The sequence below is a fragment of the Vicugna pacos genome, chromosome 12 (assembly GCF_048564905.1).
Source record: "Vicugna pacos chromosome 12, VicPac4, whole genome shotgun sequence".
In the NCBI taxonomy this organism is placed as follows: Eukaryota; Metazoa; Chordata; class Mammalia; order Artiodactyla; family Camelidae; genus Vicugna; species Vicugna pacos.
In genome coordinates this window covers 26394580-26411551 of record NC_132998.1, presented here as the reverse complement: position 1 = coordinate 26411551, position 16972 = coordinate 26394580, and the positions used below count along the sequence as shown (strand labels likewise).

Below are 16972 nucleotides of genomic sequence, written 5' to 3'. Positions count from 1 at the left end.
ATGGCTTGGCTTCTGGGCTCTGGGAACACCATCTTCTCCCCATCTCTTTAGCCCTGGGCACGAAAGAGGCTTCTTGCTGATGCTATGTTCTCCATTGTCTGCTTCCCGTCCTATTCGGCTCCTCAGCTCTCCCACCTACTGTGGAACTGATTCTTTGCAGTAGATTCCTTCAGATTGAAACACCTGGGTGGGGAGAGATGTATCTCAGTGGTAGAGCACGCGCTTAGCATGCACGAGGTCCTGGGTTCAATCCCCAGTACCTCCGTTAAAAGAAAAGGAAGGAAGGAAGGAAGGAAGGAAGGAAGGAAGGAAGGAAGGAAGGAAGGAAGGAAAAAGAAAGAAAGAGAGAGAAAGAAGAGAGAGAGAGAGAGAGAGAAAGAGAGAAAGAGAGAAAAAGAAAGAAAGAAAGAAAGAAAGAAAGAAAGAAAGAAAGAAAGAAAGAAAGAAAGAAAGAAAGAAAGAAAGAAAGAAAGAAAGAAAAAGAAAGAAAGAAAGAAAGAAAGAAAGAAAGACCTAGGGTATTTCTGTTTCCTGGCCAGACTCCTCACCTAGCCAGACTCCTCGCCTAGAGCAGTGACTGGATCTCTCCATCTTTAGAATTCCACAAGGAGGGAGATAGAATTACTCAAAAAAATATTTGGTTGATTCCTGGCCTTGGATCCCAACAATAATCCATATTGGCTCACTTGTGTGAGGTCTGAGAAGAGAAGATACAAAAGTAAAGTGAAGAAGTTCTAATTCCTTCTTCCAGGTGCTTACCTTGGATTATGGTATAGTTTCCACCCATTCATTGATTCATCAATCAACAAATGAATTGAGTACCTAGCAAGTACTAGGCATTTTTCTAGGTGCCAGGGATACAGGAATGATCCTTTCCTTGTGGAGTTTACATGTTAGTAGAGGACTTTAATGCACCAGTAAGCCACTGGTGGTGGTGGGGGGCACGGGATGCTGGCTCATTTTTCCTAGAGTCACTGCCTGGAGATCCCCCATCAGATAATCTGGATAGGAAATGAGGACTATCAGGTAGAAAATAACAGTCACAGCAGTACCATTTGTGGGGTAGGGGCAGATTCTATGCTAAGACACCTATCTATACAATCCAAAAAGCACTTCTTGACTATCCACTATGTGCTAGGTGACAGGTTTACTGAAGTGAGCAAGGCAAATAGGTCCACACCCTCTCAGATCATATAGTCTAGCTGGGATGAAAGACAGTAAGCAAATAATAAGATGAATACATAATTTAAAATTAGGGCACATTCTCTGAAGGAGAAGTAAATGTGCTATGGGAGCTATTAATAGGGGAACTTGACCTAGCCTAGGGATATTAGAGGTCAGCCAAGTTCTCCCCGAGGAAGTGAAGTTTTGGCTAAGCTTTGAGAGGCTAGTGGTGGGAAATGTTCTGGAACAGTTTTCATTTGCCATTTCACTTAACCCTCATATCAGAGGGTCCAGAAACTCAAGAAACAGTCTTCCTGTTTTCTTACTGCTCTCTAAGTGCTTGTCACCAACACTGTCAGATTTTTAACAGACCAGATTGCATGCAAATAATGAACTTGGAAAGACCAGCACCTCCTCCAGAGTCTGTCAACTAAATAAACTGTCCCCCTATGGAATAATACTCCTGGTAGAGCAGAAGCTGCGTTTGTGGTAGCCATTACGATTGTTCACAATATTGCAGTTCCCTTTCTGGGTACGTGTGAGATTATACTTTCATGCTCCTTTGAAGTTAGATAAAGTCGAATGAATGGGCTTATCCCATGAAATAAGAGCAGAAGTGATGTATATGTATAAATTCCAGGTGAAAACTCTAGAAGTCAGAGTGTTATTCTTATGTCCTCACCCCTTTTCCTGCCTCATCAGTTTTGGAAGTACATGTTGAGATGGTGCTTCCAGCTGCCTGGGTCCCTAAGTGAATACTATAAGTAGAATAACCAACCCTATTGACCCTCTCTGCACATCGGAGCCTGAGCAAGAAACCTTTGCTGTTTCAGGCTGCTGAGGTTTGGGGGTTGCTTGTTATTGAAGCATAATCTAGTATATCCTGACTGATACAGGATTATTTGTATATTTTCTTTTCCTCTTCTCAGCGATGAGTGAACAGCTGTTCCCTAACAGACAAGCCAGGCGCATTGCATACCTTATGTCAACGAGCTCTCCTAACCCTAACAATTTGAGATAAATGTTATTTCCCAGTTTCAGTTTTGCAGTTGGAAGTCAAGAGCAATCATAGATAGGGTGCTCACTGGGTTTTGTCCAGAGGACAGACTAACTCTAATGTGCATACTTTCCCCACTCACCCTACAGTGTCGCCTGGTTCCTGAGGAAGAAGCAGGAGAGGTTTATGGAGCTGGGCAAAGGGAAAACCTCTGGCTTGGATAATGCCATTTACAGCTTTGTGTAAAATCTCTGGGCTCTGATGGGAGAGAGTGAGTTGATTCTGAATGATTGTGGCCCTGCCTTCCTTCTCATAGTTAATCTTGTAGGTCTACTGATTTTTGAATTTCAGGGAGGTGGGGCGTATTGGCCAATCGTGGTCTTAAATTGTTTTAAGAATTATGTCCAAACTCCTTAAAATGCCCACAGGGCCTTGATGCTGGCCTGTGCCTTCCTCCTCAGCCTTATCTTATGGATCCCTTCTTGCATCTCTGAGCAGAGCAACACTGACCTTCTGCCAGTTCCTCCAAATGACTGAGTTCTCTTTTGCCCTAGGACCGTTGTATGTGCTATTTCTGCTTTTTTGGAATATCTTCCATACTAGATAAATTCCTACTCATCCTTAAAGTCTGGCCATCCATGTCACTTCCTCCAGAAAGCCATCTTTAACTCACCCACTGTGGGTCAGGATCCCCTCCTCAGAACTTCCCTGGCACAAAACACATCTCCTATAATTGCGCTGTGGTACTGATTAAGGAAGTGGGATTTGGAGTTGGAATGTCTGGATTAAAATTCTATGTCCACACTTCATAGCCCTTTGACTTTGGATAAATTACTCAACTTCTTTGAACCTCAGATTTCTCTTCTATAAAGTGGGGATGCTGTGGGATAGGTATGTGTAAAGTGCTTAAAACAGTTGTCCAGTACAAAGTACATTCTCAGTAAGCATTAGAATCTACAATGATGATCATATTAATGGACAATTCGGACAATTACAGGTGGAATCTCAGGAGTCAGTAAACCCCAGATATTGTGTATCAGTTGAATACAGATTATGTTTATGCACATGTATACAGCTTTACCAGTCTGTCAAAGGATGAATGGCCCCAAGACACGAAGAATCACTTCTGTCAGGGCCATGCTTGCATTGGGATCTTCTCACAAAGCTGCCTTATATTAACAGGTGCAACTAACATCCCTTGCTTAAAAGTTACCTTTTTAAAGCTCTTTGAATTTAGTGATCTATCTGCTCTGCAAATGAGCAAGCCATTACGTTGACTCTCTATTTCTTTCAGGAGAAAGTTCAGAAGAAGTAGGCACATACGTACCTTTCTAAGTGGAGCAGATTGTGGTGGACTCATGAATAGTCTTCTACCCAGTGATAGAATCTTCCAATCACAAAGACACTCACATGGCAAAGGGATCGTTGCTGTGCTTTATACACACTGACTATGCATTCAGGAAAAAGCTGATGTTTGCCAGGGACTTGCTCAGAAATGGTGCATTGAAACATATATAATCTGTTCATTCGTGTGTGTCATCCTTGAACTTCTCCTTTCCTGAAATTCATTGCACTATTAACGTCTGTCTTTCAACTAAAAGCTCAACAAGGGCAAGACCCAGAGGGGAAGGGAAACTGAATCCCCATTGCTCCCCTGCCCCCAACCCCCAGCATCCAGCACTGTGCCTGACCTGTAATAGAAGTAAACAACACTAGTGAGCATTTACAGTGCTGACCAGACATGGTTCTAGTGTTCTCATTTAATACTCACTGCCAACCTATTGAAGCATGTAGTGTTATTACCCCCAATTAAAGATGAAGAATGGAGGCACAGAGAGGCTAAGGAACTTGCACAAGGTTACACAGCTAGAAAGTAGTGAAGCCAGGCTTCAAACCCAAATGGTCTTGTTTGTTCCTGCACAATAGATACACAGGAAGCACATGATGACATGATCAACACGTGTGACCCCAGATGCATGAGGCTGGTTCATGTTATGGTTGTTGGGTTGATGGCTATACTTGCTGTTTGGTTTCTAGAATGCTGAAGGACAAAAGATTATATTAGTACTTTGATGGACACATAGGCTTCAGAATAATGGGCAGGAAATTATTTAATTTTCTTTGGAAAATTGCTTTCTGGCTTTGGTAAAAATGATATCTGTTTTATCATAAAAAGTTCAAAAGCGCAGAGAAGAATGTTTTAAAAATCATCAGAAAACCAAATAAAAAGTAAAAGAAGACAGTCATCAAGACAGCATGGTATTGGTACAAAAACAGACATATAGACCTATGGAACAGAATAGAGAGCCCAGAAATGAACCCACAAACTTTTGGCCAACTAATCTTCGACAAAGGAGGCAAGAATATACAATGGAATAAAGACAGTCTCCTCAGCAAATTGTGTTGGGAAAACTGGACAGCAGCATGTAAATCAATGAAGCTAGAACACTCCCTTACACCATACACCAAAATAAACTCAAATTGGATCAAAGACTTAAACATAAGACAAGATACAATAATCCTCCTAGAGGAAAATATAGGCAAAACATTATCTGACATACATCTCAAAAATTTTCTCCTAGAAAAAAAAAAGCAAGAATAAACAAATGGGACCTAATGAAACTTACAAGCTTCTGCACAGCAAAGGAAACCATAAGTAAAACAAAAAGACAACCTATGGAATGGGAGAAAATTTTTGCAAATGAAACCAACAAAGGCTTGATCTCCAGAATATATAAGCACCTCATACGACTCAATGAGAAAAAAGTAAACAACCCAATCCAAAAATGGGCAGAAGACCTAAACAAGCAATTCTTCAAGGAACACATACAAATGATCAATAGGCACATGAAAAAATGCTCAGTATCACTAATTATCAGAGAAATGCAAATCAAAACTGTAATGAGGTATCACCTCACACCAGTCAGAATGACCGTCATTCAAAAATCCACAAATGACAAATGCTGGAGAGGCTGTGGAGAAAAGGGAACCCTCCTTCACTGCTGGTGGGAATGCAGTCTGGTGCAGCCACTGTGGAGAACAGTATGGAGATTCCTCAAAAAACTAGGAATAGACTTACCATATGACCCAGGAATCCCGCTCCTGGGCATATATCCAGAAGGAACCCTACTTCAGGATGACACCTGCACCCTAATGTTCATAACAGCATTATTTACAATAGCCAAGACATGGAAACAGCCTAAATGTCCATCAACAGATGACTGGATAAAGAAGTGGTGGTATATTTATACAATAGAATACTACTCAGCCATAAAAACCAACAACATAATGCCATTTGCAGCAACATGGATGCTCCTGGAGAATGTCATTCTAAGTGAAGTAAGCCAGAAAGAGAAAGAAAAATACCATATGAGATCGCTCGTACGTGGAATCTAAAAAACAAACAAACAAACAAAAGAAACAAACCACAAATACAAAACAGAAATAGACTCACAGACATAGAATACAAACTTGTGGTTGCCAAGAGGGTGGGGGGTGGGAAGAGATAGACTGGGATTTCAAAACTGTAGAATAGATAAACAAGATTATACTGTATACCACAGGGAAATGTATACAAGATCTTATGGAAGCTCACAGAGAAAAAAATGTGACAATGAATATATATATGTTCACGTATAACTGAAAAATTGTGCTCTACACTGGAATTTGACACAACATTGTAAAATGATTATAAATCAATAAAAAAAAGTTAAAAAAAGTAAAAGAAGAAAACATCAGAGAGAGAACTAGAATCAACCAAGCTCCTTTAAAAAAAAACACCAAATCATCAGAAATCCAACAAACTACTTATAGCTATGATTCCCATCCATTTAGGCAAGTTTACATATTTATACACATTTTAAGCTCTACGTAAATCATTTGACATAAATGGGTTCATATTATACATGCAATTCCAAAACCTGTTTTCAAAAATTTCTTCACTCACCAATGTTTTGTGAAATAAAGATCACCATTATTATTCTTTGCCACTGCTAAGTATTTCCTTGTATGAATGAATATAATTCATTTAAACAGGCTTTATTGAAAGATATTTAGATTGTTTCCCAAAGACCTGTGTTAAAACAACATGACAAAGAACATCCTGTATACTTCTGAAAAATTCACAAGGATCACCTTTGATAATATCTGAAGATATGATTTCTGGGAATTCCAAAGGAGGGCACAATGACATTTTGATACATGTTGGCAAACTGCCCTTCTTAAAAGATTGCCCTAATTTATGTCCCATCATGAGACACATTTATCACCACTGACTTTATAAATCTTCGCTAATCTGATAGGCAGAATAATACCAGTAATTGAATTTCTGTTTTAAAAAAATCTTTAGTGACTGTTTATTGTCTGTCTACATTTCTCAGAGGATAACATAGATTAAACTTCTAGTTTTCAAGAAGAGCGTTATTTATGTACAAAAAGGTTCATCCCAGCATTACTCATACCAGTTAGAAAACAGAAACAACCAAATGGGGAATCAACACACCAGTTAAGGTATAAACATACATTGGAATATTTTGTAGTCACAAAAAAGAATATTTTGGATGAATATTTTAATAGCATGGGGAAATGATTATACTATAAAGTTTGAAGAAGTTTCTTAAGAAAAAAATAAAAATGCAAAATGATTTGCAGAAAAATTCCAACTCTGTTAAAATACATATGCTTAGAAGAAAAAGACAGGAAAAAATTAGAAAGACTTGAAGGAAACACAAGAAGTCATTAATGTTGATCTGAGATGGAATTTTGGATTATTTTAATTTTCTTCATACTTTTTTTGCAGCTGTATTTTCTAATAGTTTGGGGCTAATATTTAACATTTGGCTGATGTGTTTATTATTCTCAGTGCTTGGGGTCACTTGCCTTCAGTTGCTTAACATTATTATTAATGATCTACTTCAATAAATTAAACAGACATATGCTTTGGTTTATCCATAATGCTAAGGAACATGCTCATTAGAACTGGCCTGTTTGGGGGCAAGATCCTGTCTTTCAAGGAGCGTGGCTTCTAGAAGGTGAGAGGAGGCATGTGCTCATCTATAGCATTAGAGGGAACAGCGTGTCTACTAAGACACATCAAGCCTCCGAGACAAGGTGGCATTTCAGCCCAGCCTTGAAGGATCATTTGGATTTTATATGTAACATTTGTCTTTTTTTCCCTGATTCTATCAGAAGTGTATTTATTGCAGAAAATAGGAAAATGTAGAAAACAATAACCCACATATATAGTTATTATCATGTGTGGAACACTGTGCTAAATCCTATATATGGAAAAATCTTGTTTAACCCCCCAGCAACCCCAAAAGATGGGTATGATTATTTGTACATGTCAAAGACAAGGAAAGGGAGTATAAAAGATTGAATGAGTGAACTTAGGATACATGATTGGAAAAGTGGCTGAGGTGGTAATGGAACCCAAGTTGACCTGGTGCCATAGAAAAAAAAATAAATCAGTGTTGATCCCATTGCCTTTAGTCTCTTTTCTTCCCTGTACATGAGGCTTTTCTTGGGTTCTCTTGCTGCCTGAGTGGTCATCACTCAAGCCTCATCTTCACATAGGTAGAAACTGAAGACATATATGAACGAATGAGATCACCAAGGAAACACACGGAGGAGAAGAGAAAAAGTTCTGGGAACAAATCCTGAACAACAGAGATGGAGACACCTTCCTAGGTCTAGGCTGGGTGGACAGGAGGTAGCATCAGGGAAAACTTCACAGTGGTGGTAATCTTGGAGCCAAATCTTAAAGGATGAGGTCTGCCAGGTTCAGAAGAGGAAGACAGGTGTCCCTGAGCAGAGTGAGCAGAGGAAAGAGCATCTGCAAAGACATATCAAATGCAAGGAACAACATGTTAATTTGGAAAACCAGGAAAGATTTCAGTATGGCTAGAGCATAGGCATGTGTTTGTGTGTGAGTGCATCTGTCTGTGTGTTCGTGTGTGTGCAGGTATCTCTGTAGGTGTATCAGGGCATCTGTATGTCTATGTGAGTGTGAATTCGTATTCAAGAGGCTAGTGTGATGACAGAGAGCCTAGAGAAGGAGGCAGGATTCAGCTCATTAAAGACTCAGTATCCCTGTATTTGTTGGTATGTGAAAAAAATACATATATAGAGATTGCTTATGAGAAATTGGCTCATATAATTATGGAGAATGAGAAGTCCCATGATCTGATGTCTGCAAGCTGGAGGCCCAGAAAGGCTCATGGTATAATTCAGTCCAAGTCCAAAGAGCTGAGAACCAGGGGAGCAGGTGATGTAAATTCCAGTTCGAGGGCTGGAGAAGATATGTTCCAGCTCAATCAGTGAGGTGGAGGTGGTGGGGGTGATGAACTCTTCTCTCCTACACCTTCTGTTTTATTCAGTCCCTCAGCAGACTGGATGAGGCTCAACCACATTGAGGAGAGCAATTTACTGATTCCATCAATTCAGATGCTAATCCCATCTGGAAAAACCCTCATAGACATACCCAGAAACAATGTTTAGTCTGGGCACCTGTGTCAAATTGACACATGAAATTAACCATCACAATCCCTTATAAAGGGTTTGGAATGTTGTGGAAAGCATCTGGGAACAAAGTGAGGAGATCCCTGAAGGCCAGCTAATCAGTATAAACTTAATTTATCTGGAAGGCAAAGGGAAACATTTGAATTTTTTTCAAGAGAGGAATGATAAGATAGGAACTGGGCTTTTGGAAGATTCTTGGACTGGATGGTTTGGAGAAGGAAAAGGCAGGAGAGAGGGAGCCCAGTCAGGAGAATATTACAATAGTCAATAGTGAGAGGTGATGGGCATATGCATTAGAATGGTAGCTACAGGGTGATGGTGGTTTATTGGGGTGAAGGGATGGGTGGCTTTTAATTTCAAGCTCTGGTTAGCTGGTTTACTGAATGTTAACAAGACACCAGGCTCCAAACGGAGTCGCTTATGTTAAGTTACTCCTCTTCACCAAACTGACGCTTACTCACTGTTGTGGCTCTCCCAGAAATGGAATCTTAAACTAGTTAATGAGGAATCTCCTGTTCAGCACTAGCTAGGTAGTCTGCCTGATAGACCCCTGCCATCCCCTAGAGGAAAGTAACCTTGCAAAAACTAATCTGCTTTTTTCTGTCTAGTATACCTTGCTTATTCCTGCTCCCTTCTGCCTATAACAGTCTTTCATTTTATACAGCTCATCTAAGCTCCTTTCCTTCTGCTAGATTGGATACTGCCATATTCATGAATCATTGAATAAAGCCAATAAGATCTTTAAAATTTACTCAGTTGAATTTTGTTGTTGTTATTGTTTTTAACATGAAGGATCTGGGCTACCTTCTGGTAGGAGGGCACTTCTAAGCTAGAAATTCAGAGGAAGCCAGATGGGGAGAGTCCCCTACTCCAGGCAGAGAGAGTGGGAACTAGTGATCCCCAGGTGAATAAGAGATGGTTTTTGCCCTAGTGGGTGAGTACAAATAAGACAATGCTATTTGACATAAAATTCAACTAAATCATGCATGTGTATCCTTCTTTAGTAAAAAACAAACAAACAAAAAAACACCTCTCCTCTGTGCAAATTTACCCCTTTCAAAGCTGAGCTGTCTGGAAGCATACCCACCAGAACAGCAAAGTGTGACATAAGCCTTACCCACAGTGCAACCCCAGGCATTTGAAGGAGGGACTCTAGTTAGTGGGCCCTGGCGGCAGATGTCTGATGTCCAGAGACAGCGTTTCAGTGATGTCCATTGCCCCGATCCCTCTGCTTGCCTGGTTTATTTCCTTCCACTCTGGGGCAAACTAGGACAGAAAAAGGGCCACATTAATTGGTTTGGGGACTCGAAGGTGGAGGAGGCTGGAGAGGAAGAAAAAAACGCTTCGTGTATTAGAGAAAGAAAAAGGAAAGTGAAATTCGAAACGCAGGGGCAGAAAGCGACCCCAGCCAGACACTTTGTGAACCGCTGGGGGGAGCACAACTTGGTAGGTGGGTGGGTCACCTGCCCAACCTACCATTCTTCTTTTCTGGTATCAAAGCCGAAGCTTGAGGGGCAGCTTCTGCGTCTCTACACTCCCACGGGACCCCCTGTTCCAAGGCACTCTGCCCCCCACTTCCTGTAGACTTCGGTCACGGACCGGGGGCGTGTGAGGGGCGGGGCTGCGTGGAGCTGAGGGTTTTTTTTTTTTTTTTAAGAGAGATAATTAGCATCCTTCAATACCATTGGCTCTCCGCCGGCCCTGCTTTACATAAGCCCGCCCCGCTGGCTGCGCGGGGTTTGCGGGGTTCGAGAGGGTTTGCAGCCGCCGCGGTTGCTGCTGCGCTTCAGTGAGAGAACCCCGAGCCGGGAGCCGGGAGCTGAGGAGCCCAGAGCCGAGAGCCAGCTGCCGGCAGAGCTGCTGCCGTGGCGGTATCTGGGTCGATTTCTGTCCTACGAACACCGAGGCCGGCGTCCAGGGGCTTCTGCGTCCAGCCTGGCCCAGTCACGAGCGGTTCAGACACTTTTATTTTATTCTGGAAGAAAGGGGCGAGTCCGGCGTGAGCTTCTCTCCCTGCCTGGCTCTCTCCTCAGCGCACCCCAGCTCTGGCCCGGGCTCTGGAAGATGACTCCCTTGTCTGCCCTGTGTATTCCGGCGGCGACGGCTCGGGGAGGCAGCCGAAAGTAGAAACACTCTGTACTAGCGTCTGGTGGAAGAGTGAGCCGAGTCGGCGCGGACTCAGGTCTACCCGCGCCTGGGCGCCCGCTGCTCTTCGCTGCTCCTTCCCCTCAGCTCCCCGGCGGCCGCAGCATGAAGTGGCGCAGCGATGGCCAGGAGAGGTAAGAAGCCCGTGGTGCGGACACTGGAGGATCTGACACTGGACTCGGGTTATGGTGGCGCGGCGGACTCGGTGCGCTCCTCCAACTTGTCTCTGTGCTGTTCTGACTCGCACCCGGCGTCCCCGTATGGCGGGAGCTGCTGGCCGCCTCTAGCTGACTCCATGCACAGCCGGCACAACAGCTTTGACACTGTCAACACTGCCCTGGTGGAAGACTCCGAGGGGCTGGACTGCGCCGGCCAGCACTGCTCTCGGCTGCTGCCGGACCTAGACGAGGTACCCTGGACCCTCCAGGAACTGGAGGCGCTGCTGCTGCGCTCCCGGGATCCCCGGGCAGGCCCGGTGGCCCCCAGCGGCCTGCCCAAAGACGCGCTGGCCAAGCTGTCGACGCTGGTGAGCCGGGCGCTGGTACGCATCGCCAAAGAGGCTCAGCGCCTGAGCCTGCGCTTCGCTAAGTGCACCAAGTACGAGATCCAGAGCGCCATGGAGATCGTGCTGTCCTGGGGCCTCGCGGCACACTGCACGGCGGCCGCGCTGTCCGCCCTGTCCCTCTACAACATGAGCAGTGCCGGCGGCGACCGCCTGGGCCGCGGCAAATCGGCGCGCTGCGGCCTCACCTTCTCCGTGGGCCGCGTATACCGCTGGATGGTCGACAGCCGCGTGGCGCTGCGCATCCACGAGCACGCAGCTATCTACCTGACAGCCTGCATGGAGAGCCTCTTCCGGGACATCTACGCGCGGGTCGTGGCCTCCGGGCTGCCCAGGAGCTGCAGCGGCCCGGGCCCGGGCTCCAGCTCCGGCTCAGGCCCCGGAGCGGCCCCCGCGGCGGATAAGGAGCGGGAGACTCCCGGAGGGGGAGCGGCGAGTGGCGGCGCCTGCAGCGCAGCTAGCAGCGCCAGCGGGGGCAGCAGCTGTTGCGCCCCACCGGCCGCCGCTGCTGCCGCCGTCGCCGCAGCCCCATCGGTCGCCGCCGCCAACCACCACCATCACCACCACCACGCGCTCCACGAGGCGCCCAAATTCACCGTGGAGACGCTGGAGCACACGGTCAACAACGACTCCGAGATATGGGGGCTCCTGCAGCCTTACCAGCACCTCATCTGCGGGAAGAACGCCAGCGGTAAGTGACCGCACGGGTGCCTCCCTCTCCTCCTCTACCCGGCCAACAAGCATTGCAAGTTTGCTTCCTGACCCCCTCCCGCGTCCGTCTGGCCGCCCACTGTTGTCTCAAGCCTCTAAGGGGACAACCGAGCTGGAGGCGGCCAGAAACCCGTCTGATTCCTCCTACTTTGGGGATCCGCGTACTTTACGCCGCTGGTGGGGTCCCAAGTCCGAGAGTGCGAGGTTCCGCCCCGAATGCGGCGGCTGCCTCCTACAGGCAGTGGGAAGAACCCAACACCAGTTTTGGGGGGCAGATTTGCAATCAGTTGCGCTTAGTACATATTTCTGTCAGAACCCTGTGGGGTTTTTTTTTTTTTTTTTTGACCTTGAAGATGCCAAATATACGTGTGCACGAGTTTGGAACTCGGGAGAAGATCATTCCTCCCTCAGCCTCCGAGTTCGTGTACTTCCCCGCGCCCTCGGGGACACTGTCGGTGCGCGGGTGAAGCAGCAGCCCCGCGGCGGTAAACGCAGAATGTTTGAGAACTCCCTCGACCTAAAAAGAGACGGGGAGAGGTGTGGGTGGTGAGAGGGTGGAGTGGGAAGATTTACAAGTCCCAGGTTTTTCCGGGGCAATTTTTAAGGGCTAGAGCGCACAGCTTGTGGGTGCTGTGCAACGGACAGACCCCCAGATTCCGACCTTCCAGCTCTCGCCGCGGTCGGTTGTCAGGGGGCTGTCATCACTTGGCTTAAGGAGCGCCACTAGGGACCTGGTCAGGATGGGAGTGGGGCGGGGTTCTAGACGGATTGTCAGTTTAGGACGTCGTTTGCAGCAGGTTCTGTCATTCCCTCCCGTACCCCCGTTTTTAAGGCCGGCGCTGGGTGGCTTTGAGCCTGCAGTTCTGGCTGAGGAGGGAGTGGGGCTGGGAGGGCTTGTTTTCGAGAACTGGAGCTGGCGGTCCTGCTTGTCTGTGAAAGACGGAGCTAGACACTTCAAAGCTTCAATTTCCCCCAGGAAATGGTAGAAGCGTAACTGGAGACTCCAAAAGCGAAATAAAACTTTGTTACATATTCAGCGGTTTGGCTGGAGGTTGCGTGGTTGGAGCTGAAATGCAGTCTTTCTGGGCAGATTTCATTCATGTTGCTGCCTGTCGGTTTCCCCAGGGCTGAAGCAGAGATGCAGCGGGCGCGGCCCGACCTCTAGGGGTGCCAAGTGTGTGCATGGGAGTGTGTGCGTATTTGTGAGTCTGTGGTGAGCGCGTCCGTGCGTGTGTATGTAAGTGTGTCTGTGAGTGTGCGCAGAAGCGAGCAGCTCAAGCAGAAGCCCTTAGGAAACCGAACCTCCAGCTATCCGTCTCCTCACCTGGCTTTGATCATCGCTGGAGGAGGGGAAGGAAGAAGCAAAGCGTGTGTGTGTGTGTGTGTGTGTGTGTGTAGTGGGGACAGAATGGCGACTTCCGCGTTGATCGCCAAGACTCCTCCGGCCTCTTTGCCAGAGCCCTTCCCCCTCTGCTGCCAGTCAAGGGCGCAACATTTAAACGGAGGGTGCCTGTTAGGCTTCCCATGCCCTCCCACCTCCACTGGTGAAATCCTGATGAGATGGAAACATCTGCGAGAAGGCATTGGTCTTTGTGTGAGCTTCTTCTGGAGGCAGAGGAGGATTCACCTGCAAACCCTAGAAGCTTTGGACTGGGTAGTTCTTTGTTTGAAACCCTACCCTAAGAAAAATGCACGAGACTTAATTTCTTCCCACCATGTGAGGGAGATGACCCTCATTACAGGGGCTCTTTGCCATTCTCTTGAAGTTATGACTCTGGGTGAGTCACTCCTTTTCTGAGCCTCAGTCTCCTCATCTGTAAAATAAGGGTCTAGATCTGTGAGACACCCCCAAGTCCTGTGGTAGCTCTGTCTGTGTTAGTAGCCTGTATATTTTTTCAAACTGGTTTTACTTTTATGATCTTTAACATCTTTTAAAAACCATTTTTGTGTTTATCCTTTTGGGAATAAGTATAATTTGAGGAAGGAGGAGACCACAGAGCTGGTTTGGGGTAGGGTGAGTGTGTGGTGGTTGGGGTTTGCTGCCATCACAGAATTCCCCACACCACAGAGCTTAACTCTTGGGTTTCAGGGCCCCTTCAGCCATCTCTTATTATGAAATATACTGTAATTTCATTGTGATCCCTTCATCTCTTTTCCTTGGGCTTGTTTAAAATGGCAGGAAGAGGTAAGGAATGAGCAATTAATTTCTTAGATGTCTGAAACATACATTAAACATCAAACCTATTTCTTCAACTGTATTGCGTGACAGTCCTTCTGATCTGCAAGGCTTATTAAGGAGTCCATGCCTTACATAATCTCCCCCTCCACCTTAACTCAGTAGCATCACTTATTAATTCATTTGTGAATTCATTTGTTCATCACTATTTATTGAACAGTTACTAAATATAGGGACTGAGCAGGTACTGAGGTACAGAGCTAATAACAGCTAACACACATCCTACACTACTCTGTATATTGACCCATTTAATCTTCAACATTCCCTTGAAAAATTACTACTCTTACCACCATTATACAGAGGAGGAAACTGAGGTGAAAGGAGCTTAACTGTCTTGCTCTTTAGTGACAGATGAGTTCCCTGCCTTCAGGCCATCCTACCTTCATTACCTACATAGCGGAACTGAGGCCCTTCATAGCTTGACAGTTTTTCTATCCTAATTTATACACCTTTTGTTCCTATGAAGCTGAACTGGGCAGTACTGGATTTTATGTTTTTATATCCTCTGTCAAGTCTAAGAGAGGGCCTGGTACCCAGTTGGAGCTCATTAGATGCCTACTGAGTTGAGCAAGCTATTGTGTAATATTATACAATGACACCCAGAAAGAAACAATTGAATTCTGAGTTCCTTGAATCACCTTTTTAAGTCTTTCTACCTTGGTTACCCCTTCTTACTGCCGTCTCTGCACCTGTTCACTTTTCTAATTTGCAGCTTCTAAGGCCCGAGGAATCATGAAATGGATCACATGGGCCTCAACTCAGAAAACAAAAGATAATTGACTCTAAGTGTGGGTTTGGTGGCTCTTAAGAATCACACATATGCACTTAGGGAATGAACTCTGTGGTGACTGTCTTATTCTTCAGAGCTGGTTTTTTTCTTATGTTGATTTTCAGCTGTTTTAAAGAGCTGAGGTAACAGCTAAGAGACTTCAGTGAGTGTTGCATTTCTGTGGGGTTTTTAAAATTTGGCTTAATTGATTTTGCTAAAATTAAATAAGGAGCAGGCAGAAGTGCTTCATCACACCATTATCTATGCTAGTCATTTTACCTTAAACCCCTTCAGAGCTTGCCAGTTCCCACTCATTCTTGAAGACTTGGCTCAGGAATAATCTTTCTGGCATCTCTTTGAGACCTTTCTTGATGCAATCCTTCTCCTCTTCCCCAAACCTAGGCCTTACACAGCCCTTTCCTCATCCCTGGGGAATCCTGACCCTCAGAACTTGCTCCAAGTGACTCCCATCACACTGTGACATCTCCAGTGTAAGATCATATCTTAATCATCTTTGTGTCTCCCTCATTATCACTTAGCACAGCACCCAGCTCTTAGTAGATACTAAGTCCTGTTTGTTAAATAACTGGCCCAGTAAATCTTTAAGACATAAAATTTACCCAGCAATGTCTGTAATCAACATCTGAAAAGGTCTCTAAAGTCAGAACTCCTGGATTTGAATTTCAAGGATGCCATTTTTCTAGCTGTATGTTCTTAGGTGTGTTACTTAACCTCTTTGAGCCTCAGTTTCCTCCACTGTAAATAAGAGGATTAATAATTATGAGGATTGAATGAGATTATGTGTATAAGTATTACAGTCTGGTGCCTGACACAGTTTAGGGGCCAAAATAGTGATACTAGTTATGATAATTCAGGCACAGTGGTATCCCTTATCTCCATCTCATCCAGATGAACTCATCCCCATGTGTTTCATGCGGTTGGAGCCAACAGGGTACAGAATTTTAACTGGTTCTTCCTTCCTGATATTCCCAACATCAAATAATTCAGTGCACCCACTTCAGAGATTGACCCCATAGGCATAGCTCTGCTTGCCAAGGTCACAAATAGGTTGTTTGGTCAGAGGAAAGTAGCTCATTTTATTGGCTGTATTTTTTTTTTTTTTAAAAAGGCATCCTTAGTGAAGGGCACCAGGGAACTGTCTAAGGTGACAGAAATGTCCCTTATGTTGATAAGGGTGTGGGTTCAGAAGCATATGCATGTATCAAAATGCATGGCACTGTAAATTTAAGACCTGCATTTCACTGTATTGCAAAATTCACTTAAGAAAAAAAAAGCATAAAAAAGGCCATAGGCATCCTTGGATGAAATTTTGTTTTAAATGCAGAAGGAATTTGAAGGCAAGACTGCAAGAGGCAGTGCGTGTCATGAAAGGGCTTTACACTTAGAAAGATCTAGCCTTAAATTTTGGCTCTACCACTTTCTAGCAAGTGACTTAATTTTGCTGAATTTGTTTTTCTCATCTGCACAGTGAGGATTACCAAAAAAAAGATGTATGAAAGGAAGAAAATGCAAACCTACCACATAGGGTGATTAAAAGGATTAAATCAGATCAGATATGTGAAAACAACTGCCACATAGTAGGTACTAGGTAATAATGGCTTCCTTAGAAAACAGATTATTCAGGCTAGTGATAATAATAATACTTTGGGGATTTGCAATAGTCTCTTTCATTTCTGGGATCCCCAATCACTATATAAACATTAATTAACATGAGCCCTTACCTCACTAGCACTGGTTTGGTGGGTAAGTTGGTGTTCAGGTCGTCTGCTTTTCTGTTGTTTCGTAGACTAAATGCTTACTTAGCAGTTTTTTGGTCCTTTCTCAAGCTGGTTGTGCTGTTCCATGGTG

At 44.7% G+C, this 16972-nt stretch overlaps 1 protein-coding gene across 3 annotated transcripts in view; it reads left to right on the top strand.

The window, feature by feature from the left end:
* Positions 1–16972, top strand: part of ABTB3 (ankyrin repeat and BTB domain containing 3) — a 320336-nt gene that overhangs the window by 18692 nt on the left and 284672 nt on the right. For 2 of the 3 annotated variants that reach the window (XM_072973059.1, XM_072973058.1), the window contains exon 1: positions 10408–12078. The exons of the other annotated variant lie outside the window; for it this stretch is intronic. In XM_072973059.1, coding sequence (XP_072829160.1) covers positions 10947–12078 — 1132 coding nt within the window. In that variant the 5' untranslated portion in view covers positions 10408–10946. Of the gene's footprint in view, positions 1–10407; positions 12079–16972 lie in introns of those variants that run through there. 3 annotated transcript variants of the gene reach the window in all.